This window comes from Pseudorasbora parva, chromosome 23 (assembly GCF_024679245.1).
Source record: "Pseudorasbora parva isolate DD20220531a chromosome 23, ASM2467924v1, whole genome shotgun sequence".
Lineage (NCBI taxonomy): Eukaryota > Metazoa > Chordata > Actinopteri > Cypriniformes > Gobionidae > Pseudorasbora > Pseudorasbora parva.
Window position 1 is genome coordinate 22,095,415 of NC_090194.1, and position 17,409 is coordinate 22,112,823.

The following is a 17,409-nucleotide window of genomic DNA, read 5'->3' on the forward strand; positions in this document are numbered from 1 at the left end:
CCACACGCACACACACAGACTGCAATCTACTGATTGACTGTCATTTTGCTGAATTGAATTCAGAACTTAATTGTAATTCAATTGTAAAATTTGTAATTTGCCATTCTTTAGTTGAAAGACAAGGGATCACCCAACATTTTTAATTCTGTCATTATTTACTTTATTTACATCATTTACAGATATAGATGAGTGCTCCTTCCAGAACATATGTGTGTTTGGCTCATGTCAGAATATTCCAGGAATGTTTCGCTGTATATGTGATGAGGGCTATGAGCTGGACAGGACAGGTGGAAACTGCACAGGTAAACATGCTCTTACCCTACAGTAACACATTAACAGCTGTTCTTCACCCCACACAGTGACCGTTTCTGTGTTGTTGTGATGTCAGATGTGGACGAGTGTCTTGATCCCATCAGCTGTGTTAATGGTCACTGTGAAAATACAGTCGGCTCGTACCAGTGTAACTGTCCCATTGACTTTGAGCTCAACCCCACTGGAATTGGCTGTGTTGGTAAGATTGATTATTAAATTTAACCCAAACTCTAATGCACAGTAAAACAATCACAGTGCTGCTGCTATCATTAGCAGAGTTATACATCTTACAGGGAGATGTATTGCATTCACTGTATATCCTGCATCCTTCCCTTTATTGAAGTGTTCTGTTATCATCCATAAAAAAAAATCACATACAGTCAGTTGGTCTCTTTTTATGCGGCAGACACGCGAGCAGGGAACTGTTTTCTGGAGGTGGCGTACCGTGGCCGTGGTGGGCTGGGCTGTAGCATTGAGCTGGGTTTTGGAGTCAGTCGTTCATCATGTTGCTGTTCTCCAGGACAGGCATGGGGTAACCCATGTGACCTTTGCCCTCCGCTCAACACCTGTAAGGAACACAATACAATACAATAATACTCAATTGTTCAACACATATTTCAAAATAACAATAATTAAATTATACAATGGAACAATATGTCAGTAGTTCCATACTGCAATAATACATACTATCATTACTACTACAGGGATGAAAACGTTTAAAAGATGAACACATATCTAGTCACTTTTTTTAGTTAAGAGTATTAAGACCATCCTCCATAAAATATAAAGAGTTTCACACTGGCGTGCCAGAGATATTTCAATCCTTCATACTATTATAATAGCTTAATGCAAACAATTCTACATTGCAACAGTAATCCAGTAAATACTAATTGTAACCATAGGTAGGAATACCTGCAAGGCATTTCTACTTGATGCACCTCTGACAGTGCCATTTAGGCTGACTGGCAGAGTTGTCAGCTGGGAGCCACCCATCGTTGATCTTTCGCTCCTTTAATTCCGGAACATTTAAAGCCGGAGCCCATGTGGAGCAGTTATATGATGGATAGATGCACTTTTATGGACTTAAAGAACGAAGCAACATTAACTGTGATTATAAAGCTTGGAAGAGGCAGGACATTCTTTGATGTAACTCTGATTGGGTTTGTCTGAAAAAAGAATGTCATATACACCTAGCTTGAGGGTGAGTAAATCATGAGCTCATTTTCATTTTTGGGTGAACCTTAAGGATCCTTCTCCCCCACACCTTGTCCTTTCTCTGGAACCAGAGCCAGAAGCTCCCTTTCTCTGCTGCCTCTGCTAGATCTTTTAGTGCCTTTGACAACCTGATGCCTCTGACACCAAGAAACTTCAGGAGCCATTGCGTGGAGGTTCCAGGGAAGCCTGTGAAAGCATGCCACATAGCTGAAAGGTCTTCATACTTTTCCTTCTTCCTCTCAAAAGCCGACTCCAGGCCATCTTCCCATAGTACAGTCAGCTTAACCATAATAACTGTTCTTGTGATGGTAGACCAGAGCATGATGTCTGGCCAGAGGAAGGTTACAGCGATCTGCTGTGGGAACTTCAGCTGGTGATCAAGATCAGCTCACAGCTCACAGTTGCTTGCGGGTGGCAGCAGGGACCACTGGTTTGAGGTGCTGCTTAGTGCCTCACCCCCTTGCCTCACAAACTGGATCAGCCTATGAGATGCTGCTGGGCTGGCCCTGTTGGCTTCTAGACTATCATGCCTCGATGACTTCAGCTAATTTTCACAGGACTTGGTCATCAAGTCAAGTCACCTTTATTTATATAACACATTGCAATACAGACTGTTTCAGAGCAGCTTGACAGTGGTGACAGGAAAATAATGCAACAAATTTTGATTTGGCTGTACAGTCACTCTGGAGAAACCAGTGATGTCATTGTCCAGCTCAGTTCAAATCTCATGCGGTGTCAAAGCAGGCAGATCAGTAATATACTTTAATATTTAGTGTCCCCCATCTAAGCAAGCCAAAGGCAACAGAGGTGATGGTGGTAAGGAACCACGGTGGCAAGGAATCCATAAGGATCTTGGGTCAGTGCCATTTTGCAGCTGGACAAGATGTGCTGTAAGCTGGGGTTCTGATGACCGCAAAGTTGGCAGATCTCCTCTAAACCATACCAGAGTTGCATTGACTGAGGCATACTCCACAAATCAGTCCACATCACGACTCTTTTGATGCTAGCCCTTGCTGGCATTGACCCTTGCAGCCCTCCTCTTCATCCCTTAAAACTTCGGAGATCACCAGTTTGTTCCTCTCTGCTTTTGAGGCTTTGCACCACATCTTAGGGAAAGTTCCCCATCTAAAGCCTGCCCTGCCATATTGCACCAATTTGACGACCTCCTGGTGTTTCAGGTGGGTTATGGCCTGGTATGCTGACTGTTTTCTGTCCAGTCTGCACTTGGGCCTTGGTGTTTTGCTCTGCCGGATCTGGTCGGTCTTTCAGCTCAAATACCAGCCTTACCGTCTCCAGCTTGTAGACCAAGCTGACGGATTTAATTTGGCCTCAAGGTGTTTCTTCTAAACAGGTCTACATTTGACAGACATTGGTGAAGGCCCAACCAATTCTGGATATAGTTGTGAGCCTTTGAGTCCATCTTCTGGACTACTGATAAGGTGATGTCACACAGTTTAAGGGGCCACATCAAGCAATGGTACAAGGTAAACTGGTAACACCAGACTTTTATTTTTTAAGTAGCAAGCTTTGGTCAATCTTTTTCAGGCCATCAGAGAGCTGTAAGATGTTGGAGATAGCCATGTTCTTCGGACAGGTCTGCTGTGTAAAACGCTCCCAAACTTCTCATGGTTCGTCTATCAGGCATAGGATTTCCTCACCTTCCACTGCTAAGGTGATGTTGTCCCACCTGACTCCTCTGCGGATCAAGAGACTGCATGAATTGGCAGGATTTATCTTCATCCTGGCCCAGTTTAGTAGTTCCTTAAGCCTTTTCAGCAGCCTTCTGGTAAATGCTGCTGCCTGGGGGAGAGTGTTAACATCATCCATGAAACTTCATATAGCCAGGAGTCGCTGACCTGACTGGGACCATCTGTCTTCCACCAATGAAGATAATTTTAGAGGCTACTATTAAAAGGATGGATGAGATGGAGCATTTAATTGCTATGCCTTTGTCCAGCCGATGCCACCAAGTTGAAATTTCAATAGATGTATAGCAGACATAGAAGTTGTTGAAGTAGCCATTAATGATGCTCCGGATACTTGAGGGGACTTCAAGAAGTCAAGACTAATAAGATAAAAAAAAACTGATAAGCTGGTGGGGAATGGACCTATAAGGCATTTGCAAGATCCAGTCAGACCACATAGAGGTCTGACTGACTTCACTTCGTTGACTGAACGAAGTGATCTGTTCCCAGATAACTGCAAAGTGCTCTATGCAGCCTGGGAATCCTGGAATACCTGCCTTCTGGCAATTTGTGTCAATATAGTTATTTTTCATGAAATAATTGGTGATTAGTTTTGCCATCACCGAAAAGAAGATCTTCTGTTCCTTGTACAAGAGAGTAGATGCCGTTGAACTGGCTGATGTTGTGAGAGTCTTTTTCTTTTGGGATGAAGGTGGTGACCGCTCTGTTCCATGCTGGTGGGATAGCTTTGGATTTCCAGGCAACACCCATCAGTTTCCACAACAGCTTCAGGACCATGGGGCAGTTCTTATAGACCTTGTTGAGTACGCCATTTAGTCCAGCTGCTGAGACTGCTCTTGCTCACTCCACAACCTGCTTAACTTCCAACAATTTTGGAGGAGTGGTGTCGAACTACGTGGATGGCGCCGGTGGGTGAGGGACATGCCCCAGTGGGGTCAAGTGGGCTTTCTCTCAAGCTGTCGCTAATCTGCATTTGGATGTAATTCTCTTACAGTACAGTGGTGTGAAGCATCCCGTTTTTCTCCTCCAATAAGCCTCAGGAAGAAGCTAGACCTTGCTTTCTTCTTACAGCTTCTATGTTTCTTGATCCTCTCTGCTTGCCTCAAGTCTCTAATCTGATTCAACCAGTTCTTAAAGCAGGAGGAGGTGACATTCCACTACATGCAACTGGTAGTCAACTGCACTGTCCACAACAGTCACTGGTAGTCCAGACAGAATATTTCCACAGTTTAATTGTTACCTCACAATAATGATACTCCAATACTTTAATGCTACAACACTTCAACACTACATTAATTCAATTTGTATTCTTCAGTACTGCAGTATATCAATACTGCAATCATTAAATTCTTAACATGACAATACAGTTCAATTCTTAACTGTCCAATGACAATACTTTAATAATACAATACTATAATTTAAAGACAGATTTTTAAACTACCCTGTTTTTTATTATTCTGTAATTATGTTGTTATTTTAGGTACTTTCAGTATAATTAAATATATATTGTATGGCAATAACATTCATAAGTTCTTTCATATAACAGCATATTCAAAAATATTGATAAATATGAATGATAAAGTTGGCTGATGACCATATCATGTGTCTTTAGCGGAGTATAACACACTGTGTCCTGGAGGAGAGGGGTTCAAACCCAACCCCATCACCATCATCCTGGAAGGTAATCAACCCGTTATTAAACCATCACTATACACCGCTGAACGTACACTCTATAACAAATTATTATTTCCTGTGAAGTTAGTGTTATAGAAAATACATAAGCAATAAGGTTAATGTGGCTGTACTATTTTGTGATTACAGTTAACAGAATAAGCAAAACTTAAAAAAAACAACTAATCAGTTGCCTCAATTTTTCAAATTAAGAAATTTAAAGTTTTAGTAAGCACAACTTGCAGATTACATTTTTTTAATCATACATTTTAATATCTCTTAAACTTAAAATATTTGAGTTAGCTAATTCATACATTTAACTTTAAAAAATCATGTAATCTCAATCTTTTTAGTAGTGGAAACCTGTCTAGGTTTAACTAGCTATTTCAATAATTGCCACCTTGCTAATTGGTTACATAATGCTTTGGTAACATTAGCATAGCATAGAACTTGCTATGGCAAGGGCGGCAGTGGTTCAGTGGTTGTCTACAAACCGGAAGGTTGGTGGTTCGATCCCCGACACCTGACCAAGTGTCGAGGTGTCCATGAGCAAGACACCTAACCCCAAACTGCTCCCGACGAGCTGGATGGCGCCTTGCATGGCAGACACCGCTGTCGGTGTGTGAATGAGTGTATGGATGGGTGAATGTGAGGCAACATGTAAAGGGCTTTGGATGGCCATAGGGTCTGTTGAAAGCGCTATATAAATGCAGTCCATTTACCATTTACCATTTCACTTGCTGAATGAGGACAGCAATATAATAAATGTAACATACTGTATATGTCGCCCCTGTTGCTTTTGGCTTGCTCAGTTGGGGACACTTAATATTTAAATATTATTTTCTATTGCATAATATTATTGTTACTATTGTAAAGCTGCTTTAAAACAATCTGCATTGTAAACACACGCTATATAAATAAGTGACTTGACTATATCTGTTCTCAAACTAAGTTCCTGCTCCACTTGTCATCATGATGGTTGTATGACCTTGTATGTAAAAAAACAAACTCTGTTAATTATGTTCCCTGAAGGGTTACGTCAGAATGTGCACCGATGAATTGAGATATCGTATAAGAACCCTATCACCTTTGAGTGTGTCAATGAACCTTGAGCCAATGAACATTGGCATGCAGAATTTGGATTTACTGCACTCCGCCCCGCAACGCAGGTATAAATAGGAAGTGCCAGCATAGGCACATTTGTTTTTCGCTGAGGAGGTGAGCAAGCGGCCCGTGCTCAGTGGCGGCACAGAAACTGTGTCAACGGGGTGTGCTTCTCCGTTCTTCGAGGAACGAGGGTTACATACAGGGTTACAAATATTGATAACATTAGGAATAAAATTATAAGTATGCAGCCGTCTACTACAGTATCAATTCAGACAGAGCAGTGTAGTGTCACTGAGGAAAAAATTACACTTATTCACTGCTATAGGAGGAGAAAAATTGGCTAAATCATCAAAATAAACAACATGTATGCTTGACCCTATACCAACTAGGTTATTAAAAGAGATACTTCCAGAGGTCATAGATCCTCTGCTTTATATTATTAATTCATCCTTGACATTAGGATATGTACCGAAAACTTTTATGTTGGCTATAATTAAACCACTTATATAAAAAAAAAAAAAACACAACTTGATCCTAAAGAATTAGTAAACTACATGCCAATTTCAAATCTACTGTTTCTATCAAAAATACTAGAAAAGGATGTTTCGTCACAATTATGTTCTTTTTTTAAAGAAATGGTATATGTGAGGATTTCCAGTCAGGATTTAGACCGTATCATAGTACTAAGACTGCTCTCATCAGGGTTACAAATGATTTACTCTTATCATCTGATCGTGGTTGTATCTCTCTCTTAGAGTTACTCGATCTTAGCGCTGCATTCGATACTATCGATCACAATATTCTTTTGAATATAGAATCGAAAATTATGTTGGCATTAGTGGAACAGCATTAGCATGGTTTAAATCGTACTTATCTGACCGCTATCAGTTTGTAGCAGTAAATGAAGAGATGTCACACCGATCACAAGTTCAGTATAGAGTACCGCAAGGCTCAGTGTTAGGACCATTGCTTTTCACCCTGTATATGCTACCACTGGGGGATATCATTAGGAAGCATGCCGTTAGTTTTCATTGTTATGCTGACGATACTCAGCTCTATATTTCCTCACGCCCTGACGAAACTTACCAATTCACAAGATTAACGGAATGCATAGCTGATATAAAAAATTGGATAAATAGTAATTTCCTGCAACTTAATTCAGATAAAACTGATTTTTTAATTATTGGACAGAAAAGCTCCACAAGTAGTAACCTAGAATACTGTCTAACACTTGATGACTGCTCCAATACCAATCTTTCATTTGTAAGCCACGTTTCTAGCATCTGTAAAACTGCATTCTACCATCTTTAAAAATATACTTATTTCAATGCAAAATGCTGAACAGTTAGTACATGCGTTCATGAGCTCAAGGCTGGATAATTGTAATACTGGGTGGTTGCCCTGCTCGCTTAATAAACAAACTCCAACTAGTCCAAAACACAGCAGCTCAAGTTCCCTATATCGAGGGAACTCAACACTGCGTCGTCGAGTGGCGACACTCTGGGAACGCCCCCAGCGTGACGGCTCTGAAGTATGAATGAAATCAGCCACCAATCCGATTGGTGCAACGTCGTGACGTAACCGGCGACGGCGTACGCGGAAGCTATAAGAAGGCGCCGCCCCAAACAACAGACAGTCTTTGCTCTTCAGCGAGGCGCTCTGTGTGAATATTGTTTGTCTATTTACTGTTGTCTGTCTGAAATATCAGTCCCTTTTCGCAAAGCATGGCAAGCGAGCAATTTAGAAGGTGTGTTCATCCGTGCCCGCGCTTCATCACGGGCTCGGACACACACCAGCTGTGTGTGCAGTGTCTCGGAGCGCAGCACGCTCAGGCGGCGCTTGAGGGTGCCGCCTGCAGCGAGTGTGAGAGGCTGCCGCTCCAGGTGCTGCGCTCACGGCTGGCCGTCTTTACTGAAGGCGGTCAGGCTCGCGAGCCCCGTGGGTCTGGTCCCGCGTCTGTCGAGGCAGCGCGGCGGCGTAGATCCTGGGGCTCACAACTGGATCTCGCGACGGGAGGCGGGCATGCTGAGGCATCTTCCCAATCCTCGTCCGATGATTCAGACGCTCTTCCGCCTCGTGAGGAAGCCCGCGCTGCGGCTTCTTCCCACGAGGTTGATAACCCAGTGCTGATGCTGTCTGATTCTGAGGGATCAGATCAGTTCAGCCTGGAGGCGGGCGGAGTGCAGGTGAATTCACCTCTTCACTCTCCCGCTCAAGAAGAGCTCGTGGACGTGCTGACACGTGCTGTGGCCAAACTCAGTATCGACTGGCCACAGGAAGAGGTGGAAGTCCAGCCTGTGAGCAGGTTGGATGGACGCTTCTTCAAAAAGCGTGCTCAGCCGCCACGCAGGGGCTTGCCGTTTTTCCCAGATTTGCACAACGAGTTGTGCAAATCCTGGGGAAAACCGTACTCGTCGCGCCTATCGACACCCCCAGTTCTCGACTTCGGGTGTGTTGTGGGCGCGGCTGAGGCTGGCTATGGGACGCTGCCTCGCGTCGAGGAGGCGTTAGCGAGCTATCTGTCTCCCGAGGCAGCAGCGTCCCTGAAAGCCCCTGTCCTGCCCACCAAGCCATGCAGGGACACGTCGTCCCTGGTGGGCAGGGCATATCGAGCGGCCGGAAGAGCTGGTAGTTGCCTGCACACCATGGCGGTACTGCAGGCATACCAAGCTGAGCTCCTCAAAGAGCTCGATGAGGGAGAAGGTCCGTCTCCGGACGATATTACCGAGCTGCGGAAAGCTACCGACTTGTCTCTCCGCGTCACCAAAGAGACGGCCCGTGCTATCGGCCGCTCTATGGCTGGCATGGTGTGCGTGGAGAGGCACCTCTGGTTAAACCTGTCGGGGATGAAGGAGAAGGAGAAATCCTTCCTTCTGGATTCCCCGATAGCTCCTGTGGGTCTCTTCGGCGACGCAGTCAATAGCGTTGTCGAGAGATTCCAGGAGGTGAGGAAGCATTCGGCGGCTTTCTGCCAGTATCTCCCTCGCCGCCAGGGGCCTCCTGTAGCCAGCAGGGAGGTCTCTGGTGGCCAGTCCCGGCCCTCCACCAGCGCCCACAGGCAGGCGCAAAAGGAGAGCGTCGCTTCCCGCGCCCCTCCCGAGGGAGCCTGGCAAAGGAGGCGACGTTCTCGCCAGAAGTCTTCTAAGCCGAAGGGCGACTTGAGGGAAGTCCTTCAGGCGAAGAAGGCTTCTGGCAAGCGGTCCTAGCTGCGGCGGGATTGCTCAGAGCTGGCCCTCCCGGGGGCGGACGACCGAGGTCGTTCCGAGCCCGCAGCTCTGGGGAAATCGATGCTGTGTTCCCGCCGTTAACAACGCTTCGGGCCTCATCGTTTTCCCGCGTACGTGCGCCGTCCCAGCCGCCTCGAAATCTACCTGCGGCGGGGCAGCGAATGCGTGCAAACACCGAAAATCCTCCCCGACTAAGCTCTGCCGGGTGGCCGCTTCAGGGGGTCAGGCAGGGGGTTCGGTGGGTACCAGAGACCAGCCTCGAGAGGCTGGTTCCCCTAGTAGAATATATCGGTGCATGGATGTGCCTCACGAATATTTCTGCTTGGGTCCTGAGTACAGTGGGAAGGGGGTACAGATTGCAGTTCAGAGTTCCACCACCGAAGTTCAGCGGGGTGGTCTGGACTGTGGTCCCCCCGGCCCAGAGGCAGGTTATGGAGTGCAGTCTCTGCTGGTCAAGGGGGCGATAGAAAAAATCCCTCCGCCAGACAAGGAGTCGAGCTTTTACAGCCGTTATTTCATTGTTCCCAAAAAGGGTGGAGGCTTACGTCCAATATTAGATCTGAGGTACTTGAATCGGTCTCTGAGGAGATTCAGGTTCAAGATGCTCACAATTCAAATGATCGTGAATCTGATCCAGTTCGAGGACTGGTTCGTCACGATAGATCTAAAGGACGCATATTTTCATGTCTCCATCCTTCCTGTCCACAGGAAGTTCCTGAGGTTCGCTTTCGGGGGCGAAGCGTACCAATATCGGGTGCTTCCTTTCGGTCTAGCTCTTTCCCCTCGCACCTTCACGAAGTGCATGGATGCAGCTCTGGCCCCTATGAGGCTGCAGGGCATCCGTGTGCTGAATTACATCGACGACTGGCTCATTATGGCAAAGTCGCGCGAGATGGCGATTCGGCATCGAGATGTCGTTTTAGCCCATCTCAGGTGCTTGGGGCTGAGACTGAACACGGCCAAGAGCGTGTTAATACCCGCCCAGAGGACCACGTTCCTCGGGGTGGTATGGGACTCAACCTCGATGCGAGCGAGCATGTCTCCCGCACGGGTGGGTTCTATACTGGCGGAGGTCTCAGGAGTGAAGCTAGGCCACAGCCGCACTGTGAAGCAGTTTCAGAAACTGCTGGGACTCATGGCAGCAGCATCCAACGTGATTCCGTTGGGTCTGCTATACAGGAGGCCCCTCCAGTGGTGGCTAGGAACCAAGGGGTTTTCCTCGAGGGGAAAACCCTTCCGTATGATCAGGGTAACGCGCAGATGCCTTCGTTCCCTTGTTATATGGAAGAATCCGAGGTTCCTGTCCCAAGGGCCTGTGTTAGGAGCGTTATGTTGCAGGAAGATCCTTTCAACAGACGCCTCCCTCACGGGCTGGGGCGCGGTCATGGAAGGCCGGTTCATGAGGGGTTCGTGGGGACCCCAACATCCCAACATTCCTCCTGGCACATAAATTGCTTGGAAATGTTGTCGGTTTACAAAGCTTTGAGGAGCTTTCTCCCGGACCTTCACGGCCACCATGTCCTGATACGATCCGACAATACGTCGGTGGTATCGTATCTGAATCACCAGGGGGGTCTGAGGTCGCGCCCACTATGCAGGTTGGCGTTTCAGATCCTCCTGTGGTCCCAGGGGAAACTGTCGTCTCTCAGAGCGATGTATGTCCCAGGGGACCAGAACCAGGGAGCGGATGTCCTGTCGAGGCAGGGGCTGAGGCCCGGGGAGTGGCGGCTCCACCCAGAGGTGGTGGAGGCCATGTGCGAGAGGTTCGGCCCAGTGGAAGTGGATCTGTTTGCTTCGGTAGAAACGACCCACTGCCCACTGTGGTTCAGCCTCAGGCCTCCGGCCCCGTTGGGGCTGGATGCCATGACACAGACGTGGCCGAGGCAGCGTCTGTACGCATTTCCCCCGATCATTCTGCTCCCGGGAGTTCTAGAGCGAGTCCGCCGGGAGGGCATCAGCCTCCTATTAGTGGCACCCCGGTGGCCATCTCGAGCTTGGTTCTCCGACATTGTGGCACTTCTAGACGGAACCCCATGGCAGGTCCCTCTGAGGAGGGATTTGCTGTCTCAGGCAGGGGGTGTGATTTTCCACCCCAGGCCAGAGTTGTGGAATCTCTGGGTCTGGCCCCTGAGGGGGCACAGTACCTAGAGGAGGGTCTGCCACAAGAGGTTGTTGAGACCATTCTCAGCTCTAGGGCTCCCTCTACGAGGAAACTGTATAGCCTAAAGTGGAATGTCTTCACTAGCTGGTGTAGAGAAAGGGGGGTGGACCTAGTTGACTGCGCAGTCGCTTCAGTGCTGGAGTTCCTTCAAGACCGTTTCTCCGCCGGTTTGACCCCATCCACTCTGAAGGTGTATGTGGCGGCCATAGGGGCTTTCCACTCGCCTTTGGAACGGGGTAGACACCACTTGGTTGTACGTTTTCTCCGTGGGGCTAGGAGATTGAGGCCTGCGGCTCATCCCAGAGTCCCGGCTTGGGACCTGGCAGTGGTTCTGGAAGGGCTGGCTGAGGCCCCCTTCGAACCATTGGAGTCGGCTGAGGCGAGAAATCTGACCCTGAAGGTAGCATTTCTCCTCGCCATCACTTCTCTGAGGAGAGTGGGGGACCTCCAGGCATTGGTGGTCACGCCTACTTGCTTGGAGTTTGCCCCGGGCGGGGTGAAAGCTATCTTGCATCCCAGACCGGGCTACGTGCCCAAGGTCCCATCTTCAGGGATGGGGTCAGTATTTCTTCAGGCTTTTCATCCTCCGCCTCACGCGACGGTAGAGGAAGCTAGGCTGCACCTGCTCTGCCCGGTTAGGGCATTGAGGATCTATCTAGACAGGTCAGCTCAATGGAGGAAATCGGACCAGCTTCTGGTGTGCTTTGGCCCCCCTAAGAAAGGGTTGCCTGCGGCGAGACAGACTATTAGTAACTGGATCGTGCAGGTGATAGCCACGGCTTATCGGGTGTGCAATATGCCTTCACCCATGGCCGTGAGGGCTCACTCTACGAGGGGCTTGGCCTCCTCGGTGGCCCTCCTTTCGGGAGCCTCACTTATTGAGATTTGTGAGGCGGCGGGTTGGGCTCATCCACACACCTTTATAAGATTTTATAAGCTGGACCTCCCGACTACGCCGGGTGCTAGAGTGCTTGCGTCCTGAGTGTGCCTGGGTTCCAGCTTCACACCAGGATGGGCGTGTCTCGGTGTGGCATAGTGGGTATTGACGTTCCCAGAGTGTCGTCACTCGACGACGTAGTGTTGAGTCCCCTCGATATAGGGAACGTCTCGGGTTACTATTGTAACCCTTGTTCCCTGAGAGGGAACGAGACACTGCGTCTCGTCGCCACACCTACACGTAGAGCGCTCGCTTCATCGCAAAGGCTGTCTGTTGTTTGGGGCGGCGCCTTCTGATAGCTTCCGCGTACGCCGTCGCCGGTTACGTCACGACGTTGCACCAATCGGATTGGTGGCTGATTTCATTCATACTTCAGAGCCGTCACGCTGGGGGCGTTCCCAGAGTGTCGTCACTCGACGACGCAGTGTCTCGTTCCCTCTCAGGGAACAAGGGTTACAATAGTAACCCGACACGTTCTTACTAGAACCAGGAAGTACGATCATATTAGTCCCGTTCTGTCAACACTGTACTGGCTCCCTATTAAACATTGCATACATTCAGCTCCCCAGTACTTAAGTGAGCTCTTAACACATTACACTCCATCACATCTATTGTGGTCTCAAAACTCTGGCCAGTTGATAATACCTAGAATATCTAAATCAACTGCAGGCTGTCGATCCTTTTCCTATTTAGCACCTAAACTCTGGAACAGCCTTCCTAGTATTGTTCATAAGGCAGACACACTCTGTCAGTTTAAATCTAGACTAAAAACACATCTCTTTACTATGGCATACACATAGAACATTTTTAACTTTCATTATTCAAATCAATTGACTGATTGTTAGGCTGCATTAACTAGGCCAGCCGGAACCGGGAACACTTCCCATAACACCTGATGTACTCGTTACATCATAAAAAGAGTGGCATCCACACTAATGTTAGTCTCTCTGTTTATCCCGAGGTTTACTGCAGTCGGCCGGATCCGGATCGGATGGTGGACCTGCATCTGGACATGACCAGCTCATCCTGGAGTGTCTGTTGAGTCTGTGTGTCAATTGGTGTTTCCTCTGAATTTGCCTCACCGGCACGTCATCCTCAATAAACCCGTTTCCGGCGCAATAACTCAAATCTTTCAAGTATTCATATTCTTGTGTAATCGACGCGCCATCCTAAATGAACCCGTCTCTTGCGTGATACCCAAAATTTAGAATATTCCTATCTAATTTGATTTATGACTTGCAGGTTTGTCAGAATAATAATTATACACTGTTTAATAGTAGGCCAGAGGAGAACTGGCACCCCAACTGAGTCTGGTTTCTCCCAAAGTTTATTTTTCTCCATCATGCCCTGATGGAGTTTTGGTTTCTTGCCACTGTCGCCTTTGGCTTGGCTTGTTCAGTTGGGGACACTAAAATTATGATTATAATTAGGTAATAATTATAATTATTTAATTAACATATTTAATTCTATAAACTATCCAAATCAAACTAGCCAAATCAAATTTTGTTTAACACTGTGAAGCTGCTTTGAAACAATCATCATTGTAAAAGCGCTATATAAATCAAGTTGATTGATTGATTGATTGATTGATACGTAAATAAGATGTTCCCTTTCAATCGCCCACGTTTGACGTACGTCAGAATGTGAACTGACAAATTGAGATCCCTAATAAAACATTACAGTTTCTGACCTCTTCTAATAGTGAAGCGTAAGCTTCACAACCTTTGCATCTTTCTAGCAACAGGGCAACTTACGTCAGAAAAACCAACTGCTGTTCCACATGACCCAAAACTTGGATAAGACTGGAAAAGCATGCCCTGGGGGAACGCTGCGGAGACCACATCCTGTCGTAGGGATGTATATGTGGTGAAAAACACATATGGTCTGGCCAGCGGGAAAGCGGGAAAGATACAGGCTCACCATCGGTAGCCGTACCATGGAAGAATACACATTTGGGGGCCACAACATATGGCAGCCAGCCAACACAACAGTATTCAGTGCTGGCCTAGCAACAGACACTCCATAATGTCTGAAGTCAGAGGGGTGGAGGAGGAGCTTAGCAGGGGTCGCCAGAGGGCCAGAATAATACACTCTGAAGAGAGGGAATGGTTTGGCAAGCCAACACAAGAAACGGGGCTCCAGACGTTACTGGCCACTGGGGTTGAGCACGCAGGAAGCAACCATTTCTACACGGAGACTATAAAATGTAGCAAATGTGTTACGTGTTGCAGAGCCCGCAGCTCTACATATTTCTGTCAGTGAGGCGCCATGCACCATCACCCAGGAAGAAGCTACTCCTTTCGTGAAGTGAGCTGTCAACCCTAGCAAGGCATGGATTTGCTCCACCGTGAGGTGCGCTGTCTGGTCGACTGAGTCCAATTGCATACCAAGATAAGAGATCCTATGCACAGGGGAGAATTTGGTCTTGTCCCAGTTGACCCGAAGACACAACTGGCTGAGGTGACTGAGCAACAAGTCCCTGTGTTAGCACAACTGTTTTCTCGACTGGGCAAAGATGAGCCAGTCCTCGAAGTAGTTGAGAATGCGAACACCATGTTTTCTCATGGGAGCAATGGCTGCCTAGTGACTTCCATGATGACACAGAGCCAGCCCAAAGGGTAGGACTTTGTAGAAAAAAAGTGTCTGTGTCGAGAGAGAATCATGAAGGTATGCGTCCTTCAGGTTGATCGCGGCAAACCAATCTTGGGGACGGATGCATTTGAAAATGTGTTTCTGCATCAGCATCTTGAACGACTGCCTGTGAAGGGACCGATTGAAGACTCGCAGGTCCAAGATTCGCCGTAACCCACCGATTTTCTTGGGTACAATGAAGTAAGGGCTATACAACCCCGACCTCATCTGGGCTGGAGGGACTGGCTTGATCTCCTCATGAAGCGAAGGAGTGTTCTCCACCAGCACGCGGGTAAACAGAATATCCCTGAAGACCGGGGGATGAGCCAGCTGGACAGGCTGGGAAGCGCTAGCCAGGCTTCCATACTTTGAGCCAGCAGGACCAACGGCGGCACAACAGACGCATCCACAGTGGGGCAGTGAGATGGAACACAGGGACCTGCTCGGACTGCTCCACAGTGGGGCAGGTGGTGTGTGAGACGATGTTTAGCACGGCCTACACACTGGTGAAATGAGAGGGGGCTGAGGGTGGCAAGGTATAGTGTCGCACACCGCCAGCTGTGCCCTTTTGGGATCTGAAGGAATGGGAAACTGCTATTTTGGTGAGAATTTGAGTACAGAACAGAAAGAAAAGGAAACAGAAGATTTTCCACCCAGCCCCTACTCTGTCTCCTGAAGAGAAGACGTCCAATTCCTCTGTGTTTCCCATCTCAGGGCCGCTTGCAAGACTGCTTGCCACCTGGCTAGGCTGAGCAGACTGGGTGCAGAGTCTGTGCCCGGTACCCTGCTGCCTGCTCGGTGGAGGCTGCTGCTTTGCAGACTTGGCAGGGGCGGAAGATGAGGCAGGCAAGCACACTGTTATGTGATATCCCAATTCGTCAGTTCATATTGGGAAGTAAAAGGGAACCCAACATAACAGAAACTCTTCTAAACTAGCATAAGACATTAAACACTACTAAATATACCACTTAACATTAATCTTGCACAAGAAAAACATATTATAACACTTAATTTTGTAATTTTCCTTTTTCCTTTTGAGTGTCATGGCAAAGCATGCTGGAAAATAGAAATCCCAGCCCAGTTTCAGTAAAATTTAAGTTTGTCAAACTTAAAAGAAACAAGTTCATAAAACTTAAAACAATTAAACAATTCATATTACTTAAAATGTCAGTTTTGATAAGTCAAAAAGAAAAATCTTGTTCTAAAAGTTCTAAATAATGAGTTATTTATTATTCAAACCAGTTAATTATTTTGTGCGTTAGGGTTTACAGTGTGTGTTGTAAGACATGACACACAGTAGAGTGATTGTATATGGTATAGTGTTTTTAAATGGTTACTATATAATACAAATATAAGTTGCAGATTTGTTTATTAAAAAAGTTTTGGATGAAACAGAGAGACTCATATGAGTGTAGATGCCATTCTTCTTATGAGGTAAGAAGTACATCAGGTGTTATAAGATGTGTTCTCAGTTCCAGTTGACCTAATTTATGCAGACTAATGTGAATCATAGAAATGTGATATTGTGTTATGTATATAAACTTTATTACAGGCTCTAGGCCCAACAACAAGACATACAAAAAAAAAAAAGGCATAGATACATACACACGCACATACATCTTGATTCATGAGAGCCTTAACAGGCACCCATACCAATGTGTATGCCAGGTTAAAGAAATGTGCTTTTAATCTAGATTTAAACTGAGAGTGCCTGCTTCCTGAACAAGGCTAGGAGTTTGGATACTAAAAAGTAAAATGATCTACTGTCTGCAGTTGATTTTGATATTCTAGGTATCAAATGGCCAGAAATTTGAAATCGCAATAGATGTGATGGACTATAATGCATTTTGAGCTCGCTCAAGTACTGGGGAGCTAAACCATTTAGTTCTTTGTAAGTAATCAGTCTGTTGCAGCCTGTCACTGTGTTGTGGGCCATATTGGCAAGAAAGCACCCTGGATGGATGAACAGGGCCATTTAGGGCCAGAATATATTAAATACTAAGACTTTAGTTTGCAAGGTCCAATTTTCACTACCGTATTATCTTTTTGTGAAATCTTTTATTAATCTTTTATTATCTTCTTTCTGTGGTCTGTGTGGGTCTTTACACCCTAGTATAGTGACGGGGACACTATAATGACAAAGAGCACTGTCCTTCCGATGCGACGTTAAACCGAGGTCCTGACTCTCTGTGGTCATTAAAAATCCCAGGATGTCCTTCGGAAAAAGAGTAGGGGTGTAACCCCGGCATCCTGGCCAAATTTGCCTATTGGCCCCTGTCCATCATGGCCTCCTAATCATCCCCATACACTGATTGGCTTCATCACTCCGTCTCCTCTCCACCAATCAGCTGGTGTGTGTGAGCGTTCTGGCGCAATATGGCTGCCGTCGCATCATCCAGTTGGATGCTGCACATTGGTGGTGGTTTGAGGAGATTCCCTTTC

The 17,409-nt window shown here is 46.8% G+C and overlaps 1 protein-coding gene across 1 annotated transcript in view; it reads left to right on the top strand.

Annotated features, from left to right (window-relative positions):
* Nucleotides 1-17,409, top strand: part of LOC137061869 (fibrillin-2) — a 148,188-nt gene that overhangs the window by 80,881 nt on the left and 49,898 nt on the right. The window contains exons 35-38 of the mRNA XM_067432487.1: nucleotides 180-302; nucleotides 389-511; nucleotides 719-880; nucleotides 4,846-4,914. Coding sequence (XP_067288588.1) covers nucleotides 180-302; nucleotides 389-511; nucleotides 719-880; nucleotides 4,846-4,914 — 477 coding nt within the window. The remainder of the gene's footprint in view (nucleotides 1-179; nucleotides 303-388; nucleotides 512-718; nucleotides 881-4,845; nucleotides 4,915-17,409) is intronic.